This window comes from Sceloporus undulatus, chromosome 1 (assembly GCF_019175285.1).
Source record: "Sceloporus undulatus isolate JIND9_A2432 ecotype Alabama chromosome 1, SceUnd_v1.1, whole genome shotgun sequence".
Lineage (NCBI taxonomy): Eukaryota > Metazoa > Chordata > Lepidosauria > Squamata > Phrynosomatidae > Sceloporus > Sceloporus undulatus.
In genome coordinates, this window is record NC_056522.1 from 256,461,191 (window position 1) to 256,478,789 (window position 17,599).

A 17,599-nucleotide genomic window follows, 5' to 3' on the forward strand; every position below is an offset into this window, starting at 1 on the left:
ATATGCATGTGTATATATATGTATATATATGTGTGTGTGTTACAAAAATGCACAGATGAAATAACACACCTCCTAAATTTGAGTTGAGGAAGGAGAAGAATGGAGGGGGGAAATTCGACTTGAGGAGGAGGAAGCAGAAGGACGGAGGGGGCAAACGGGGGCAAGATCGGGGTGATAGAGGAGGAAGGAGAAGGACAGAGGGGGCAAATGGAGGCAACATCAGGGTGATGAGGAGGAGGAGGAAACAAAGACGGGGCAAAAGGAGGCAAGATCAGTGACAGGAGGGAGGAAGAGGTGGAAGCAGAAGAATGGAGGGGCAAATGGAGGCAAGATCGGGGTGATAGAGGAGGGAGGAAGGGGAGGAGGAGAAAGCAGAAGGACAGGACAAACAGGCAGGATCGGGCTGACAGAAGAGGGAGGAAGAGGAAGCAGAAGTACGGGCAAACGGAGGCAAGATTGGGGTGACAGGAGGGAGGAAGATGAGGAAGCAGAAGGACAGAGGGGCAAACGGAGGCAAGATCGGGGTGACAGAAGAGGGAGGAAGAGGAGGAGGAGGCAAACGGAGGCAAGATCGGGGGTAGCTGAGGGAAAGGAGGAGGAAGGAAGGAATCCAATGGGAACGATTTTCAAGTTCCCATTGGCAAAAAAATGGTTCTTTTGAAAAGAATTGCAAGAAAATCCATGACAAAAAAAAAACCGGGCTAAGGGGGATTTACACCGTGCCCCCCCCCCAAGTCGGGATAGAAAACCCCGCTGCAAGTATGAATGACCCTCATTTAAATTGGATTGGAGCCCAGGTTAAAATGCAGTGTGAATGGGCCCAGAAAGAAAGAAAGCAAGGAAGAAAACCTTGGGAAACCCCTCGATTGCAGATCTGGGTGAGGGGTGTGTGTGAAGTACAAAGCATGGCCCTGCTCTGTCCACGTTATAACATAATAACGTTAAAACGTAATATACGAATATAAGGTTATATTCACTTCCCTCTCCTGAAGCTCTCTGACATACACCAGCGACATCGGAAACAACCACTTTTCCCCTTTGGCAGCACTGGAAGAGGGGGCAAACGGAGGCAAAATCAGGGTGACAGAGGAATGAGGAGGAGGAGGAGGAAGCAGAAGAATGGAGGGGGCAAACAGAGGCAAGATCGGGTTGACAGAAGAGGGAGGAGGAGGAGGAAGCAGAAGGACAGAGGGTGCAAACAGGCAAGATCAGGTTGACAGAAGAAGGAAGAGGAGGAGGAGGAAGCAGAAGGACAGAGGGGGCCAACGGAGGCAAGAGCACTGGAAGCAAATGGTGCAAAATTGCAGCACCGCATCATGGGAAATGTAGCACCTTGGAGGTTGGGGTGTGTGTATCAGGACCGAAGCAAAGTTGCATTCCACACCAAGACAATTCAAATTGACCGTGGAGAAAGATTTGTGAATTTGCTAGTTCACCAAATTCACCTACTTCTGGAGTGACTTTGGATTGACTTAGGATCGGGCTCGGAATGACTCCGCGTAGACAGCAATTGCATGTGATAATCTATCATGTAATAATGTGAATTCACATGGTTGGGTCCGGAATGGCTTTGGATTGGAGTTCCAAAAACTGTTGTGTGATAAGGTCCTAAATAACCCCATCCTATTTCACTGTATATTGTATAGGAAGGATTTGATAATGCAGTTGGGAAACTTTAAGTGGACAGGACAACAGTCAGTCTTCATCTACCCTCCACCCAACCTGGTGCTTGGCAAGATGTACCTTAGAGATGATGTATGCTCTAGTGCCAAATGGTTTAACTACAACTCCCATAACCTCCGCTCACATCTGCGGACACCATGGTGGGGAAGACTGGAATTGTTCAACCCATTCAATACCTGTGGAAGACTTTAAGATTTGTATGAATGACACATGAAATGAAGAACCATATGAAGATGAATTTGAAATTCTAGAGAGCTGCAATAAGAGAAATGGGGAAGAAATGCATGCTAAATGGACAGATTCAGTCAGGGAGGTCACCTCTTGAGTAACCCCTTCCTGTCTTAGCCAATGTAAGCATCCAGCTTGGGTTGCTTCATCCTTGCTTGTCTTCTCTTATGCCTTGCACAAGAACACTTTGCCTTGTACAAGAACAAATCCAAAGAACCTAGTATTCTGTGCCTCATCTATATTTTTAAAACAGCTTCAAAACTCTTGTTCATCCTTCCTTGGCACAGTGGCATCACTAGGGTTGGTGTCACACAGTGCAGTGTCACCCCCCATTGACTCCCTCCCATTTCACACCATACATAATGCTTAGTAATGCTTTTTTTGTACTAATGTTACTCATAAATTGTAATTCCCATAAACCACTGAATGTAATGCTAATAATTGTGACATAAACAACTAGCAAAATTAAAATTATACCTTCACATTACAATATCATAGGCACAGCCTAAATGTATTTACATATACATAGTAAAGATTTGGTTAAATTTGATGTTTTCAGAGAAAATTGAAAAATAATTACAAAAATAAAAATTTTGAAACTTGAAATTTTGATTTTAAAAAATTATGGGGCCTCTCCTTTCTCCTCCCACTGAGCTTCACCCCACTTCCACCATCTCTTTAAAGGGAACCAGGTGAATGCCACAGCCTGTTTTGCTAAAAGGTAGGTGTTCGAGGAGCAATGGTGTCACACACTCTCTTAGGTCCATATCCCCTTCACACACACACACCCCACAGTGATGCCACTGCCTTGGCATAGACCTTCTGAGGTAGGTTACTATTGCTACTTAACAGTCAGAAAAGTGAATCTGGAAGGGTGACTTCAAGTCTTGTGGTGAGCCCATGAGAGAATGATTTGTTCAAGGTTCATTTCAGCATACGTATACTGTTTACTAACAGAATAGAAGAAATTTAGAAGTTCATATTCTATGTGCAGCGTTATATATGTAACTCAATGCAAGCGCCTGGACCTGCTGAAATAATGCAAGTTCAGGTCACAAATGGTGGTGTAGTGGAGCCAGGACTTGTAGGTTTGCAGTGCTGGGAATTCATTATTACCTTTGAAAATAGACGCAGGGCCGTCGATTTTTCAAGCAACAGTATGTTGTTCTGACCTATCCCTGCTGTGCTACAGTAAATCCTGGGTGACTTTACAAAAAACGTTCTCATCTTGGTGGAAAAAATGGCGAGAATTGATTTGCTGAAATGAATCAGTATGGCTGCCTGATTTTTTTCCTTCTGTGTGGAAGGATAGTTATAGGAACAGTCATAATAATGAGTGCTTGCATTTGGAAACTTAGCACCACACTACAAAACCTCCGAGTTGACACACAAGTGAAGGCCTATGTTGAAAGCATTATACTGACCAAAGAACAGAATGCTCTGCATGAAGTTGGGACATTTCCTCCTTTGTAAAAAGGGGTCTGGCTCAATGGTTGAAGCGTCTTGAGTATCTTGAGAAAGCAACAAAATTAGGAAAGGAATACTTCAAATGTGAACTGTGTCAGAGAACTGAATGAACTCTGGGCTCAAAACCTAGAATCTCTTGCACTGTGGAGGCAATAGCAGAGGTGAGTACTAGGGTAAAAATGTTCTAGAGCAAAGTTATAAAAGAGTACGGTGGTAGCTATTGGAAACTCAAGTGAAGGGGAAGGCATAGAATAATAGATACAGTATTCCTCTTATGGCTACTTCTATAGCAGCAGCCTGTGTTCAGAAATTAACACAGGTAAAGCATTTTAACATTTTATCTCCAGGCTTTACCTGCTGAATGATGGATTGTTGTTAGACTGATATTAAAGAAACTGGAGAAGGAAAAAGTAAGCCAAAAAATAAATAAATAAAGGCACAGACACATAATCACATTAATATTTTATGGGGAAAATGGATCAATATGGAGATAATTAAGTTTAAGAAGAATATTTATAAAAATGCTTTAGCGGATACCAAACTGAGTATATAATGTGATTATGGGGAGGGGGAATATTAAGTTATAATGTAAGAAAACAACAATATAACATATGTGAATACAATAATGGAATACAAAGTAGATCAAGTTTATGTATACAAAAAGAAAAAAGAAAAAGAAAGAAAGAAAGAAATCGAAGTGAAACCCACCCACTCACCCTGCCTATTTGGATTTTTGTAGTAAACAGTGAAAACGTCAAAGGAGTGGATGAAGAAAAGAAAAGAAAAAGATGAAAATCTAGAAATCAGGGAAATGCCAACACCTGAGTAATATTTAAATATTTAAACAAAATAGTAGGACAGATTGCATTTTGGCACTACAGGATGGGACATAAATGGAAGGGAGTTGGTGTCCTCCAGATCTTTTTTGATTGCAACTCCCATACCTTCTGACCATTGGCCATGTTGGTTGAGGATGATAGAATCTGTAATCTGAAACACCTGGAGGGCACCAAATTGTAGATATATATGTCTATTCACTTTCCTCTTTTAATGGGCTGTTTTAGTTTTGCATCTCGCTGCATAATCCTAGTGGATGTTTTCTTGAAACTAAATTGTGCTCTGTTTGTAAAAAAATAAATAAAATAAAAATAAAGGAAAAAGGCACAGTTGAGGGTCTAGGTAAAATAGTGGTTACATATAGATTTACAGATTATATAAAATTTATGCTATTCTGTGGCATTCCTAATTCTTACTTCCACTCACAGGTGCATCATCTGCGGAAGGTGTGAAAACAGTAGTGGGAAACATCATGGAGACATCACCTTTGCTGCAGAAATTTCTTGGGGTTCAACCCAGAGCTTTTGGGGTGAGTGAAGGTTTATGAGCGAACGTGAGTTTGCCTGGGGAAACTGAAAAGATTATGAAGTTTAACAAAGCTTGTCATGAAGCTGCCCCTTGTTCTGACTTTGCATCTCTTTCACATTATACAGTTATAGCACCTTGATTCCATTTTACCTGCCATGGCTGTGTCTAAAAACTTAATCCAGACAAGACAGAGGTGCTCCTGGTCAGTCAGAGGGCAGATCGAGGAATAGGGATCCAGCCTGTGTTAGATGGGGTCACACTCCCCCTGAAGACACAGGTTTGCAGTTTGGGGATACTCTTGGGACGATATCACATGGGAGGAATGTCTCTCAATTTTGAAAAAAAAGAAAGTAGGGCCAATTCAAAAACGAACACTATTACGTGAATGGTTGTCAAACACACAGAAGAACACAGCACCCACCCCAAAGCCAAAGTAGTGCGAATGCAAAAGAAGTTATCATATGAGTACGTACCTTTCCTAGTCTAGAGTTCAAATTAATATCCCTCCACATACACAGTGAGGGCAGAATTGGATTGTGATCTTTTTACACTTTCGGTGGGGCTTGCCTCCAGTTACCATGGTTTTGCCTTGTTTCACGTTATTTGTTCATTCATTACCCTTTATTTCACGTTATTATGCAATTCACATTACTTGTTCATTCGTTACCCTTTATTTCACGTTATTTAGGCAATTCATGTTTAGTCATTCATAACCCTTTATTTCACGTTATTTAGGCAAATCACATTATTTGTTCATTCATTACACCTTATTTCATGTTATTTAGGCAATTCACCAATTCAAAACCAGTTGAAAGCAACCTTGTGCTAGGTTTGAGCATTGGACTATGATTCTAGAAGGCAGGGATGGAATCCCACTGGGTGGCCTGGTGCAAGTCACACACTCTCAGCCTCCTCAGAAAATGGCAATAGCAAACCCCACCTGAATAAGCCTGCCAAGAAAACCCAAGTGGAGTGGGGGTCTCCAGATGATTGTGTGTGTGTGTGACTGTGTCTGTGCCTTTAAGTCTCCAGCTATGGGGGAAATGGGGGGAGAGAAGGAGTCTCTCCCATTTGGGAGAGCTTTGCTGCAGCCAGGTTGTGGGGGGCCTAGACCCTCTCTGGCCCATTGGGGGTCCCATTGAAGGCAATGGTGCTGCCTCCTTGCCATGAATCGGAGGAGGAGGAGGAAAGGGGAAGGGAAGCTGTGCAGGAACCAGAGCTGGTGATTAAGGCTACATCCACACTGGAGAAATACCCCAGTGTGGCACTGCTTTAACTCTTTGTGGCTCAAGGCTATGGAATTCTGGGAGTTGGAATTTGTTGTGAGCCCAGAGAGATGCCCCTGAGGGGAGGAAAACAGACCCCCATTCCCTAGGCTGCCCCACTCCATCATCCCCCAAAGGAGGAGGAATGGGGGAAGAAGAAGAACTCTTTGGGGCTAATTAAAAAAGGGGGTCTCTCTTTTTGAACCCCCATGATCCTGAAGAAGGAAGACAAAAAGGTCCCTGAGGGGCACAAGGGGCCAGGAGCAGGGCAAGCCCCAAGCCCACCGTTTTGGGCAGAGAGAAAGCTTGCAGGGCATCTCATGGAGAGCTCCCCCCCGCCACTCTTTCCTGTCAAAGGAGTTTATCAGACAAGGGAAATTGGAAGTATAATCCAATGGCAATCCGAACGCAATCATGGGGCTTCACGTTATTGTGTGATAGGCAATGGGAAGTCAGTTCGAATGCAATTTGAATTCACGTAAATTCGCTGAACTAGCGAATTCACGTGAATGCATTCTGGCCCCATTTTCTTTTCATTCAAAATTAAGAGAAATTCCTCTGGTGTGATAAACTCCTAAAACAGCTGCTTTTCCTCCCGGCTGCTAGGGAAGACCTAGGAGCCCCGGAAGCCAAAACAAAATGGAGGATCATGGGAATTGATGCGGGGGGAATACCAGGGCCACAGCAGACATGCATATTACACCAAACAACACTGCACCGAATGTCCAGTAGCCTGGGAATAGGATTTGTGAATTCCCTAGTTCACCAAATTTATTTAAGTGTGGATTGATGTGTGATTGCGTTCAGAGTGTGTTCCGAATGCAAGTGAATGTGTCTGATAACCTTTCGCGCAATAATGTGAATATGCATGATTGCGTTCAGGATGACACTGGATTATACTTCCAATTTCAGTCTTGTGATATTGTCCTTGGACTCAGCTTTGAACCTGGAGGCCCAGGTCTTTGCTGTGACCAGGAGTGCTTTTGCACATTTAAAACTTGTGCGCCAGCTGCACCCGTTCCTTGAAAAACCAGATCTGGCCACATTGGTACATGCCTTGGTTACATCCCATTTGGACTACTGTAATGGGCTCTACATGGGGCTGCCTTTGAAAAGTGTTCGGAAAATTCAGCTGGTTCAAAGAGCTGCTGAAAGGCTGTTAACAGGGGCAGATTAGAGATCCTACATTGCCCCTGTTGAAACAGCTTCATTGGCTGCCAGTTTGTTTCCGGGCACAATTCAAGGTGCTGGTTATTACTTACAAAGCCTTACATGGCTCAGTCCACACTATTTGGCAGGCCGTTTCTCCTGGTATGAACCTGCCTGGACTCTGAGATCCTCTGGAGAAGCCCTTCTCTCTGTCCCAACACCATCACAAACACAGTTGGTGGGGACGCGAGAGAGGGCCTTCTCGGTGGCTGTGCATAGACTCTGGAACTCCCTGCCCAGGGAGATCAGAATGGCTCCCTCCTTGATGGCCTTCCGCCGGCAGGTGAAGACCTACCTGTTCACACAGGCGTTTAAAGAATTGCTATAAGGACAGGCTGGGATGTTGGACCATTTTAAACATTTGTTACAGTTTCCCCCCTCTTATTTATAGTTTTATCTTCTTAAAATATGTTTTATTTTTTAAATAACTATCTGTTTTAATACTGTTATAATTTAATTCCTTTTTAATGTACTTATTATTATTTATTTTATTTATTTTTTATGTTTTTAATTGTACTGTTTTTAATGCTGTGAAGCCGCTATGAGTCCCAGTCCTGGGAAAAGAGCGGGATACAAATAAATATAATAAACAATAAATAGATAGATAAATAAATAAATCCTGGGATGTGTAGTTTAATGAGGTATTTAGATTTCTCTATCAGAGAATTCTAGTGCCCCATCAGATTACAAATTTAAGGATTCTGGAGGATGCAGTAGTAAGGACTGGACTATTAATGGTTCAGCTGGACCAACTTTTCCCCTCCCCTCACAGTGCTGAGTAGGGGAAGGATGCACCTAATTGTCTTCTGCTGCTTTCCTAATCATTTCCTGAATCTTGCAGTGTTTTTACCATTATAAATATTTTTATATGTTACTGAACCATTAAATAAATATGTAGAGAAGCAGTAATGTGAATATGATGAGAATTTCTCTGTTATTACCTAGAATTTGCCTCCAATCCTAGTGTTAGGAACACAGTTTTGGCTCACATTAAAGCCTTTATCTGTATTGTATTATAATTTGTAAGCCACTTTGGGTTCTAGTTTTAAAGAAAAATTGGGATATTGATGATGTTATGATTAAAAAGTGATCTGTATACAAGCAATATGCACAGCTGTATGTGCTTTTTCTTCCTCACTGGCTTACAGTATTTACTTTCCCATATTAATATTTCTTCTATGGTTTTATAAATACTGGATCCTGAGGTGTAGTCCTTGGAGTTTCTTTCTTTTATAGGCAGTGCTGGTGATACTGGGATTGCTTCAGTCAGCCTTGGGAGGTCTTTTTCTCACCTTCCGCTGTTCCTACACAGATGATGTTGGCATTCACTTCTTCTCTGGTATCCTAGTAAGTAGAATGAGGATTTGGAAATCCTAGAAATTCCAGGCATTACTTTTGCACCCTAAGAGTGTGATCCAGTGGGGCTGTTTTGACACCAAACTATTAGTGTTCATAATGGGCACAGGGTAGGTCTTAACCATCACATCTGGTGCTCTGGTAGGCCCCTTACTTGAATGCTGAATCTGAAGCCCATAACAACAAGTTCAATGAAAAGGTATTTTGGGGCACAGAGTTTGGAAAAGGGGAACTTTGTGGACTATCATTCCTAGAGCCCTATGTTCAGTGTGGTCACTGGTCACACTGCCTAAGGAATTATGGGCGTTGTAATCCAGCGCTGTAACTTTTCCAAGCTCACCTTTTATAGCTCTCTAGGAAGCTGCTTTATACCAAGTAGCATTGTCTAAATGGAATGGGGAAACATGTGGACCTTCCAATGTCTTTAGACTGCAGATTCCTTCATCCATTACTGGTGGCTATTTCAGCTAGAGCTAATACGAGCTGCAGACCAAAAATGTCTCAAGGGCTATAGTTGCCCAGCGTTGGTCTATAATGACCATCAGCAGCAATCCAGGTTTTCTTTCCTTTATAGGTGGGATGCTTTTATCAATAGATAAGTGTATATATGGATCTGTTTAACCTTAATAGAGGCAGGTTACAGACCGCCCGTTTGGGGCAGCCTGTAACCGGCCCTTTCCCCGCTGTATCGGGGCCTCAGCTGCCTCAGCCGCCTCGTTTGGAGGCGGCGTGGTGGTGACGTAGTCATGGCAGAACCCATCTGTATATGGCGGCGCCATTTTGTACGGACTGGGTCCGTACTAGGGTTAGGGGCGTGAAGAAGTGACGCCCCTTTTTAACCCTAGTACACGCTCGTCGCTTACTAGGGTGCCCATTTGTAACGGGCCAGAGTTATGAAAGATGCTGAGCCCTATCTCCCAAATGGTTCCAGAATACCCCTACCAGAGGCCTTTTCATACTACACTATGATTTCACTGTAACTGTCATGGCAACTGCCTATGGATTCCTAGGATCTGCATCTTAGAGAGGGTGATTTAGAATTATCAGCCAGAAAGCCATAATACTTTGCATCTAGAGGATGCAGCCATGGCAGTTAATGTGGGATCAAAGTACTACCAATATGTAATGTGAAAGGGCCCCTAGGGTGGACAGAGATTGAGTTTATCTCCCCTTCTGCATGGAAAATATATCTGCATACCACTGAACTATGAGCTTTTCCCACATACCACTTAGCTGTGGGTATACACAGAGATCAAAAAAGAAAACTGGACCACACATTTTCAGCGACTGTGTAGGAATCCCAGAGCTGAACCTAAATTTTGCACAAATCTAGCCAAACATTTGGCATTTCAGAATCAAAAACAACATCTTAAGAATGTAGATTTTTAGGGTTCATATAACTGTAGACATATTTTAAGACAATAACATTGCTAGGACTAATTGTTTCTCTACTCTGTTTTAAATATCTCTCATGCAGCTGTGTATTTAAATGGGAATTGATCCTTATTTTAATTTGGCTGCATTCAAAGCTCACCAGTTTAATACATCTATCTAGAATCTCTAGTGGTACCCAGAATTTTCACTATCATAACACAAATCCTTCCCTTCAGTGGCATACATCTTTCACATACATATTTCCCAGTGCTTGGGGAAGGACTTTTGGGACTACAATGCCCAGAATCTCCAGACAGTATGGTTGAGGATTCTGGACATCATAAGCCAAACTACCTTTACTGAGCTCTGGTCTTTCCCAAACAGTTTCACATTCACTAACAGTAAAGATTGCAACCTGCTACCCATTTACGTGGATGTAAATTTCACTGAATGACCAGGATGAATGTCAGTTCTCAGAAGACATACATATGATTGTGTTGTAAGAGACTTCTCTTTGTTCAGATGTTATGAAACTCTGCACATTTCCAAAAACAACAAAATACCATGGGGATTTCTGATACTCTTATTCCAGCTTTATTTTAAGCTATTTCAAACTTCTGCCATCTCTTCCTTCAACTTGTTTTTTTCCCTTTGCTAGTTGGTCCTGGCTGGAATTGTTGCCATTATAGCTGATAGATTTCCCAACATTGGCTGGGTAAGTAGCAAATTCCTATAATATTTCTCATCCATATTGCTGTTATTCCAATTATCTACTTTGTTGTTGTTCTGTGTCTTCAAGTTGACTCTGACTTATGGTGACCATAGCCTATGGTTTTCTTACCAAGATGTCTTCAGAGATGGTTGGTCATTGCCTTCCTCTGAGGATGAGATAGTGTGGCTTGCCTAGAGTCACTTAGTGGGTTTCCATGGCCAAGTGGAGATTTGAACCCTGGTCTCCCAGAGTTCAACTCTCAACCCCCTACAATCATCTACTTAGCTGTGGCTTTTGTTATGCTGTATGAATAATATTTGCTTTCCTCTCTATTTCTCTCAGGTGAAAGCCTGTTTGATCTTCCACATTACTGCAGCTGTAGCTGCAGCCGTGATCAATTTTCTCTATGTGAGAGACATACTTTATTTTTTCCCGACTTTCTGCACCTTCACTGACCGGGTCCAGCATGGATGCAGAGTGCTTACCCGGTTTGTGGTACGTTACACATTTGGTAAAGTCTCGCTCTGATCCTCACCACCTTCCACTCTCTATGGCTCTGGGCACATCATGTCAGTGGAGCACTGAATCTCCTCTGAGGTTTAATCCAAGATTTGAAGGAACTATCCGGAGTCCGGAGTTTTTCACCCTAAATATGTTCAGCATCCTGGGCAGTACCAGCTTGAGGCCCAGCTGGTATCAATGTTGGTTTAATTCCAGCACCAACTTAAAACTTGGTTTTTCATTAAAGCATTTGAGGCCTGATGCTTTCACCAAAATCTGTATCCTTACAGGGGTTTAAGATGTTTTGACTTTTTAAATTATTTAATGTGGTTTTTGAATAAATTATTTATACTGTTTTTAATTTGTAATTGTTTAAACTGAATTTATTATCAGAGATCAACTGGGGTTATTATCGTTATCACTGTCATTATTACTAATATTACAACTGAAACAAAATGTTGAGGAAGGGAAAGAAAGAAGTCATTATATATATAAAAAACAAATAACAAAGTTAATCAATAGCAATAGCAATAGCAAGTACATTTCTATACTGCTTATCAGTGCTTATCAGTGTACTCAAGCCCTCCCTGAGCGGTTTACAATGTGTAAGCTAACTGCCCCGAACAAGCTGGGTACTCATTTTAGTGACCAGGCTGGGTCGACCCTGAGTCCCTGGCTGGAGTGGCTGCACCACCAGGACTCCTTAATGTATATAGAGAGTTTATATACTTTGAACAGAGAGTTCAAAGAAAGAAAAAGATGTGTACAGAAAGAAAATTATGGAAAAAAAATGCCTTGAAACCTGGAAAAAACAAACTACTACATGGTCAGTGCATTAATACGATTGAGGAGAATGTTGAGAAGGGAAGCATCTAGAAATATGTCAGTGAACCTTCAGAATATATAGTAATCCACATCTTAAAAAATGAAGGAGGCAAGCAAGGAATGCAGAAGGCATTTTTAAAACACATTACACAGTGACCTTTCAGAGACATACTTTGTGGCGGTCTGCCGCCGCCGCCGCTTGCTCCGTGTGGGAGCCATAGCAGTCACACCGCGCGGCTCCCGCGCGGAGCAAAAAAGGAGCTCCAAAATGGAGCTTCTTCTTGTGGCGCCTCTGTGACGTCGTGAGGCGCCGCTGGCGCATTTGCGACGTCATAGGCGCTGCGACACGTCTGGACGCTATGCATCCGATATGTAAAGATGGTGGCGCCCGTATGAACAGGGCGCCGCCATCTTGTACGTATTCTATACGTACTAGGGTTAGGGGAGTGCGGAAGCACCGCCCCTTCTTAACCCTAGTACGTATAGAATACGTACTAAATGCCGGTGTGTAACCCGCCATAAACTTCATCAACGCATCTGAAAAATGTTCATTCCTATGCCTTCTCTAACCTGGCATCCTCCACACATATAGGAGATATCACATGGAAGGAAATCAGGGGAATAAAAAGGCATTTGTCGGGGAAAGTCATGCAACTGCAGCCAAGATTTTCACACACACCAGAATCTGAGACGATTTATCCCAGAAAGAACCAGGAATGGTTTAGCAACAAACCATTCATGGGGACATCCATGAATGGTTTGTTGCTGGAGCATTCCTGGTCCTTCCTGGGATAAGTCCTCTTAGATCCCAATGTTGTCTGAAAAGCTTTGCCACGGTCACATGACTTTCCCAGGAAAATGCCTTTTTAATCCCCTGATTTTCCCCGTGTGATAGTCTCCACATCCATCATTCCCAACTAGAATTACATGACTGTCCATGAGTGATGTGATTTACACTTCAACATGAGTGAACGGTCCCAGGCTGGGGAAGGCTGCTCATAATACATTTGTTGGTCCATCAAGTGTCATAGGACTTGTTCTCCCCCGCCCCCCCTCCCCCCGCCTTCATCTGTTATAGAGTAGAATATGAGTGGATTTTAACTAAAAGACTGTCACATCTTTCCTTGTCTGTCTTGTTCTTTAGTTCTACTGCACAGCACTGCGAGGGATTGCTTTTGCAGCTGGGACAGTGGGCTTCTGCCTTGCCATTTCTATAGCTGCATTTGGTTGCCAGACGGTCTGCTATCCGAGTTCTGAAAATACTGCAGTAAGTGCACAGATCAAACTGCTTTATCCCTGTTACTGAACTTGAAACAATTACTTTTTCAGAGTGCAGTTGGCTAGGGCATTCTGGCAGCTGTAGAGCAAAAAAAAAAAAAAAACAACAAAACTTTTCTAAGGTTCTATCTTGGAAGATGTAGTCACTATATATTGAGTCAAAATATCTAATCATAGCTGGTCTACCATTAGGCACAGCATGCAGCAAATACTAGAAGCAGGTGCTGCTGAGGAGGAGGTGGAAAACTGAAATACAGTGTGCGGTGCAGCATGTCTTCATCCCCTAAGTTAAGTTTGGGCGGGGGGAGTCTTTGAACTACCACCAGCATTGAAATATAGGCCCTTTCCAGACCGGCCCTTTGTGGCGCGTCCACGACGTGCTAAGGTTGCATCGGGGTGGTGCATGCACACGCCCCGCAACCCTGGCACATCATGCATGCACCGAAGTTGCGCAGCGCCATACATACGGCACATAACTGTTATGTCGCAGCTGCGCAGCTTCCATATGTTACAGCACCATCTTTGGGGCTTTGCGCCGCCGCAAGAAGGAGCCGCTTTTTTGTATGCTGCAGCGCAGCTGTGAAGCAAAGAGAGGCGCCTCTTCTGGGTGGTCTGTAACCTGCCAAAGTTCAGCTGCTCACAGTGGTTGTAAAGTAGATGATCTGGGACTTTTTGCTTAGCAGGGACCATGACGCTCCCTTAGATTCCCTTCTTCTTTGTGAGTTTAATGACAATCTTCACAATAACTGGAGGGGTAACTTATTTCCTCTGTGATTTTGCATTGGGACTGCTATAATCATAGCTATGTAGGAGTGGCTTTACAAAAGATCTGTTCCTGGTCAAGATAAAATCTGTTAGAAATTGTTTTAAATCAACACAGCCACCTGCACATTTGGATATTCCATGGAGGTGTGGTGAGGTTACGCAAACTGTAACCCACTATATCACTGATTGTCACATTGTTTGGACTGGATGGCCCTTGTGATCTCTTCCAGCTCTACGATTCTGTGATTCTAAGGAAACTACGGCCTTGAGCCTGCAAGACCTGAGCAGGGCTGCTGATGATAGGGGAATCTGGTTGTCACTCATTCATAGGATCACCATCAGTCAAAGTTGACTTAAGGGCAGTTAACAACAAATTGATGCACTGTGATGCTGTAACTTTAAAATGAGAGGGGAGAAAAGAAAATGAAAAAAATCCTTTATGTTTTCCACTATCTGTCTTGAAACTGTTCTGGATGGAAATCCTGCAGCCCACATCATACTGGCGGTTAGGCTTATTGGGGGCAGGTAGCCAGCATAGTGTGTTTTTAGCAATTGATTATGACTCTGAAGATCCAAGTTCGAATTCCTGCTTGGCCATGGAAATCCACTGGGAGAGCTTGTATGACTCACACTCTCAGCTCCAGAAAATTTCAGGATAGGTTCACTTTAGGATTGCCGTAAATCAGAAACAACTTGAAGGCACATGACAACAACTGAAGCATGTGTGGCCCTGGGACTTTTTTGATCCAATGGCTCTTGGATTTTTTAAAATTGGAGGTTGGATATAAATTGCAGCTGTTCTAGGAATAGCCAGCATGTAGTTTGGGATAACAAAAATGTCATTTGGAGAATTAAAAACAACAATGGAGCACTACAGCTATAAATAATGGAGCTTCCAGCAATATTTACCTCACCTGTTTTCTCCTCATACTTCCTTGGGGATACTGGAAAGACTTGTGCTAGCTGCTAGTACAGTGACATCTGGTGGCTAAGGAAGTGGGGCAAGTGTAAAAATGGTGAAATAAACCATTCTTAACACAAAAGAGGTTACCTTGGGCAAATCACACTCTCTCAGCCTCAGAGGATGGCAATGACAAATCTTCTCTGAAGAAACTTGCCAAGAAACACCCTAGGGTCCCCATAAGTCAGAAACAACTTGAAGGCACACAATTACAGCAACAATCTCCTATTGAGTCAGTAAATTAGGATAGAATAATTACATGTGAGAGAAAGCTGATGTATGTTTGTCACGTAGGTCTATTTTGAGAGATCAGAAAACCTTTGCTAAGAAGAAATTGGCAGGGCAGAAGAGTATGTCTTCTCCTATCAATTCCCCTCTGCAAATTCCCCTGACAGCCAGTTTATACTATTCTTCCCTCATCCCCACCTCTTTATAAAGTTCTTCCATAGCATAAAATAAAATAGTTTGAGGAACTGGTAGTGTTGATGTTGGTAAATTAGAGCTGTGGAACTTGTAGCTCTCCAGATATTGCTGTACTTCAGTGCCCCCAGTCTGAGGCAGCATGGCCAATAATCAGGGATGAGGGGAATTGCAGTTCAACAGTGTCTGGAGGGCCAGTTTTCACACCCTGGTTTTAAATTATGTTTCTTTTTCATCAGATGATGCTTTCTGAAAACAGTTTGAAAAGATTAAAAATTCTTTGTTTTGGCTTGTCTCTTGCCTAACAATAGCATAGACTAATAAAGGAAAAAGAGACCCTGTCAAAAATCTTTCTCTTGATCTAGGGAAATGTTTTTTGCTGGTCTATTCAGCTCTTGATTTTTTTGTTTGTTTGTTTTTTCTCCCCAGACTGTTGTTAATCTCAGATTACAAGAAGGCAAAATAGATCCAGAGTGAAGGCCGGTCTCAGAGGTGATGCTGAAGCAGGAGCCTGTTCCCACTTACAACACTTTAAAATACACCGGTATCAGTTAAATCGATTCAAAATAACCCTGGTCTTATCCCGCGTTCCGAATCGCTTTTTTTTCTTTGTTCTCATTTACCAATTGATTCGCTTTAAGTGATCCGCTTTTGTTCCTATTCAAATAAAACGGTGTATATATAAATCAGTTTTAGCCTTATTTCGTTCCCACTCACCATTTTGGGGCTGTCAATTAAAGCAACATCATCACATGTCACTTTTAAATTTTGCGGTTTGTTATAGAAGAACCAATGAGGAGGCACTTAAAGTGCCTATGAGTCCTGCAATTATTCGTGGGGAAGGATGGTTGAGGGAGAGAAAACTGCCCAAAGCACTTTTGCTGCCTTGGAAGAAAGACCCCAGGCTGGGGGAGGCTTCTGGCAAAGCGAATTTGGGGAGCCCAAACTGTTTCCAGAGAAACTGTGGGGATGGGTTTTGCAGGACAGCATCCTCTCTTGATGTCTCCCAAGACAGCCAGGGAGAAATCCCTTCAGAGAGCCCAGAGATCAATGAAGGAGGCTGCTGGCAAAGCGAATTTGGGGAGCCCAAGCTGTTTCCAGAGAAACTATGGGGATGGGTTTTGCAGGACAGCTCTTTGTGTTCCGGGCTCCTTACACCTCATGCATAATGCTCACCCCAAAAACACTCTGGGATGATCCCCGGTAGGAATTTCTGCAGAGGAGTCCAGCGTCTGACTTCACTGCCAAGAGTCTTCGTCTGAAACGGCAATCACAGTCCGGAATACCGTTGCTGCCCTTCAGATGAAACACTATAAGTCATAGTGACTCCCAAAGGTTGCTTTTTCACTGGAAAGGAAAAGATTCTCTCATATCCTAATGGCTGCTTATCAGAGAGTCCCGGTTTCTTTTCTTTGTCTTGTTTCTTCTCCACTATTTACCTGTGGTCAACTCAACAATTTTGCTGCCTGAGTCGCGGAGCAACTGACCCAGAGCCCAGATTGCAAGGAGAACCAGAGCCAGAGCCAGCAGCCCGTTTGTTTTGACAACATGATGCAGAAAATCCCACCGGGACCCCCCACCTCCCCGGCAATAAAAATAAAATAACACAATGAAATATTTAGGAAATTACAGTTGCTTTTCATTGAAGGACTCACACCACTTCAAGACTCTTCCCTAAGTCATCATACAATTTTACCCTAGTTTTATGAATACTCACCTTGCCCGACTCAAGCAAAGAAGAGTATATGGTGTGTGCGTTTATCACTCCTAAAAATCTCCTCTCGGGGACTTTCTCCCTCTCATCTGGAGAGTTACACAAGCTGATCTGATCCCTTTGTAACATTTACCAGGAAATGTCCCAATCAAACCACCCCATTAGGGCTGCCCGTTGAGGGAACTTTCAACACCCACATGGGTCAGTGTTTATGCTCTGTTGCCATGAGGAGGACATGAAATGTTCTTATCACCTTTCAATCCAGCTTTTAGCTTTAACAAACACAATTACACACACCACCACACCCATTCACAGGCTGGAGCCATACCAGCCCAATTGCTGTTTGTGGCACACATCACACTCCCACCATGGTTTTTGAAAAATACTTTTTTGTACAGCAGGACTTGACATATCCCCCACAAAACTCCTTTAATTTTAAAGTAGTGTTATGTACAAATTGTATTTCTTTATTGTCC

General features: G+C 42.8%; 1 protein-coding gene across 2 annotated transcripts; it reads left to right on the top strand.

Annotated features, from left to right (window-relative positions):
- The first annotated feature begins 3,408 nt into the window (after window positions 1–3,408).
- On the top strand, window positions 3,409–16,047 carry LOC121919874 (membrane-spanning 4-domains subfamily A member 4A-like). Of its 2 annotated transcripts, XM_042446855.1 has the most exons (7): window positions 3,409–3,539; window positions 4,644–4,744; window positions 8,454–8,564; window positions 10,606–10,662; window positions 11,002–11,154; window positions 13,130–13,252; window positions 15,839–16,047. In XM_042446855.1, the coding sequence occupies exons 2-7, from the start codon at window positions 4,688–4,690 to the stop codon at window positions 15,884–15,886; spliced, it is 549 nt and encodes a 182-aa protein (XP_042302789.1). In that variant the 5' UTR covers window positions 3,409–3,539; window positions 4,644–4,687; the 3' UTR covers window positions 15,887–16,047. The 2 variants fall into 2 exon arrangements, with proteins under 2 accessions (XP_042302789.1, XP_042302790.1); XM_042446856.1 differs by lacking the exon at window positions 8,454–8,564.
- The last annotated feature ends 1,552 nt before the right edge of the window (window positions 16,048–17,599 follow it).

Bases quoted from the DNA above. Each gene is read 5' to 3' on its own strand.
- LOC121919874 (XM_042446855.1), top strand. From the start codon at position 4,688: ATGGAGACATCACCTTTGCTGCAGAAATTTCTTGGGGTTCAACCCAGA. The intron at 10,663-11,001 runs GTAAGTAGCAAA...TATTTCTCTCAG, and splicing joins GATTTCCCAACATTGGCTGG to GTGAAAGCCTGTTTGATCTT. The intron at 13,253-15,838 runs GTAAGTGCACAG...TTTTCTCCCCAG, and splicing joins CGAGTTCTGAAAATACTGCA to ACTGTTGTTAATCTCAGATT.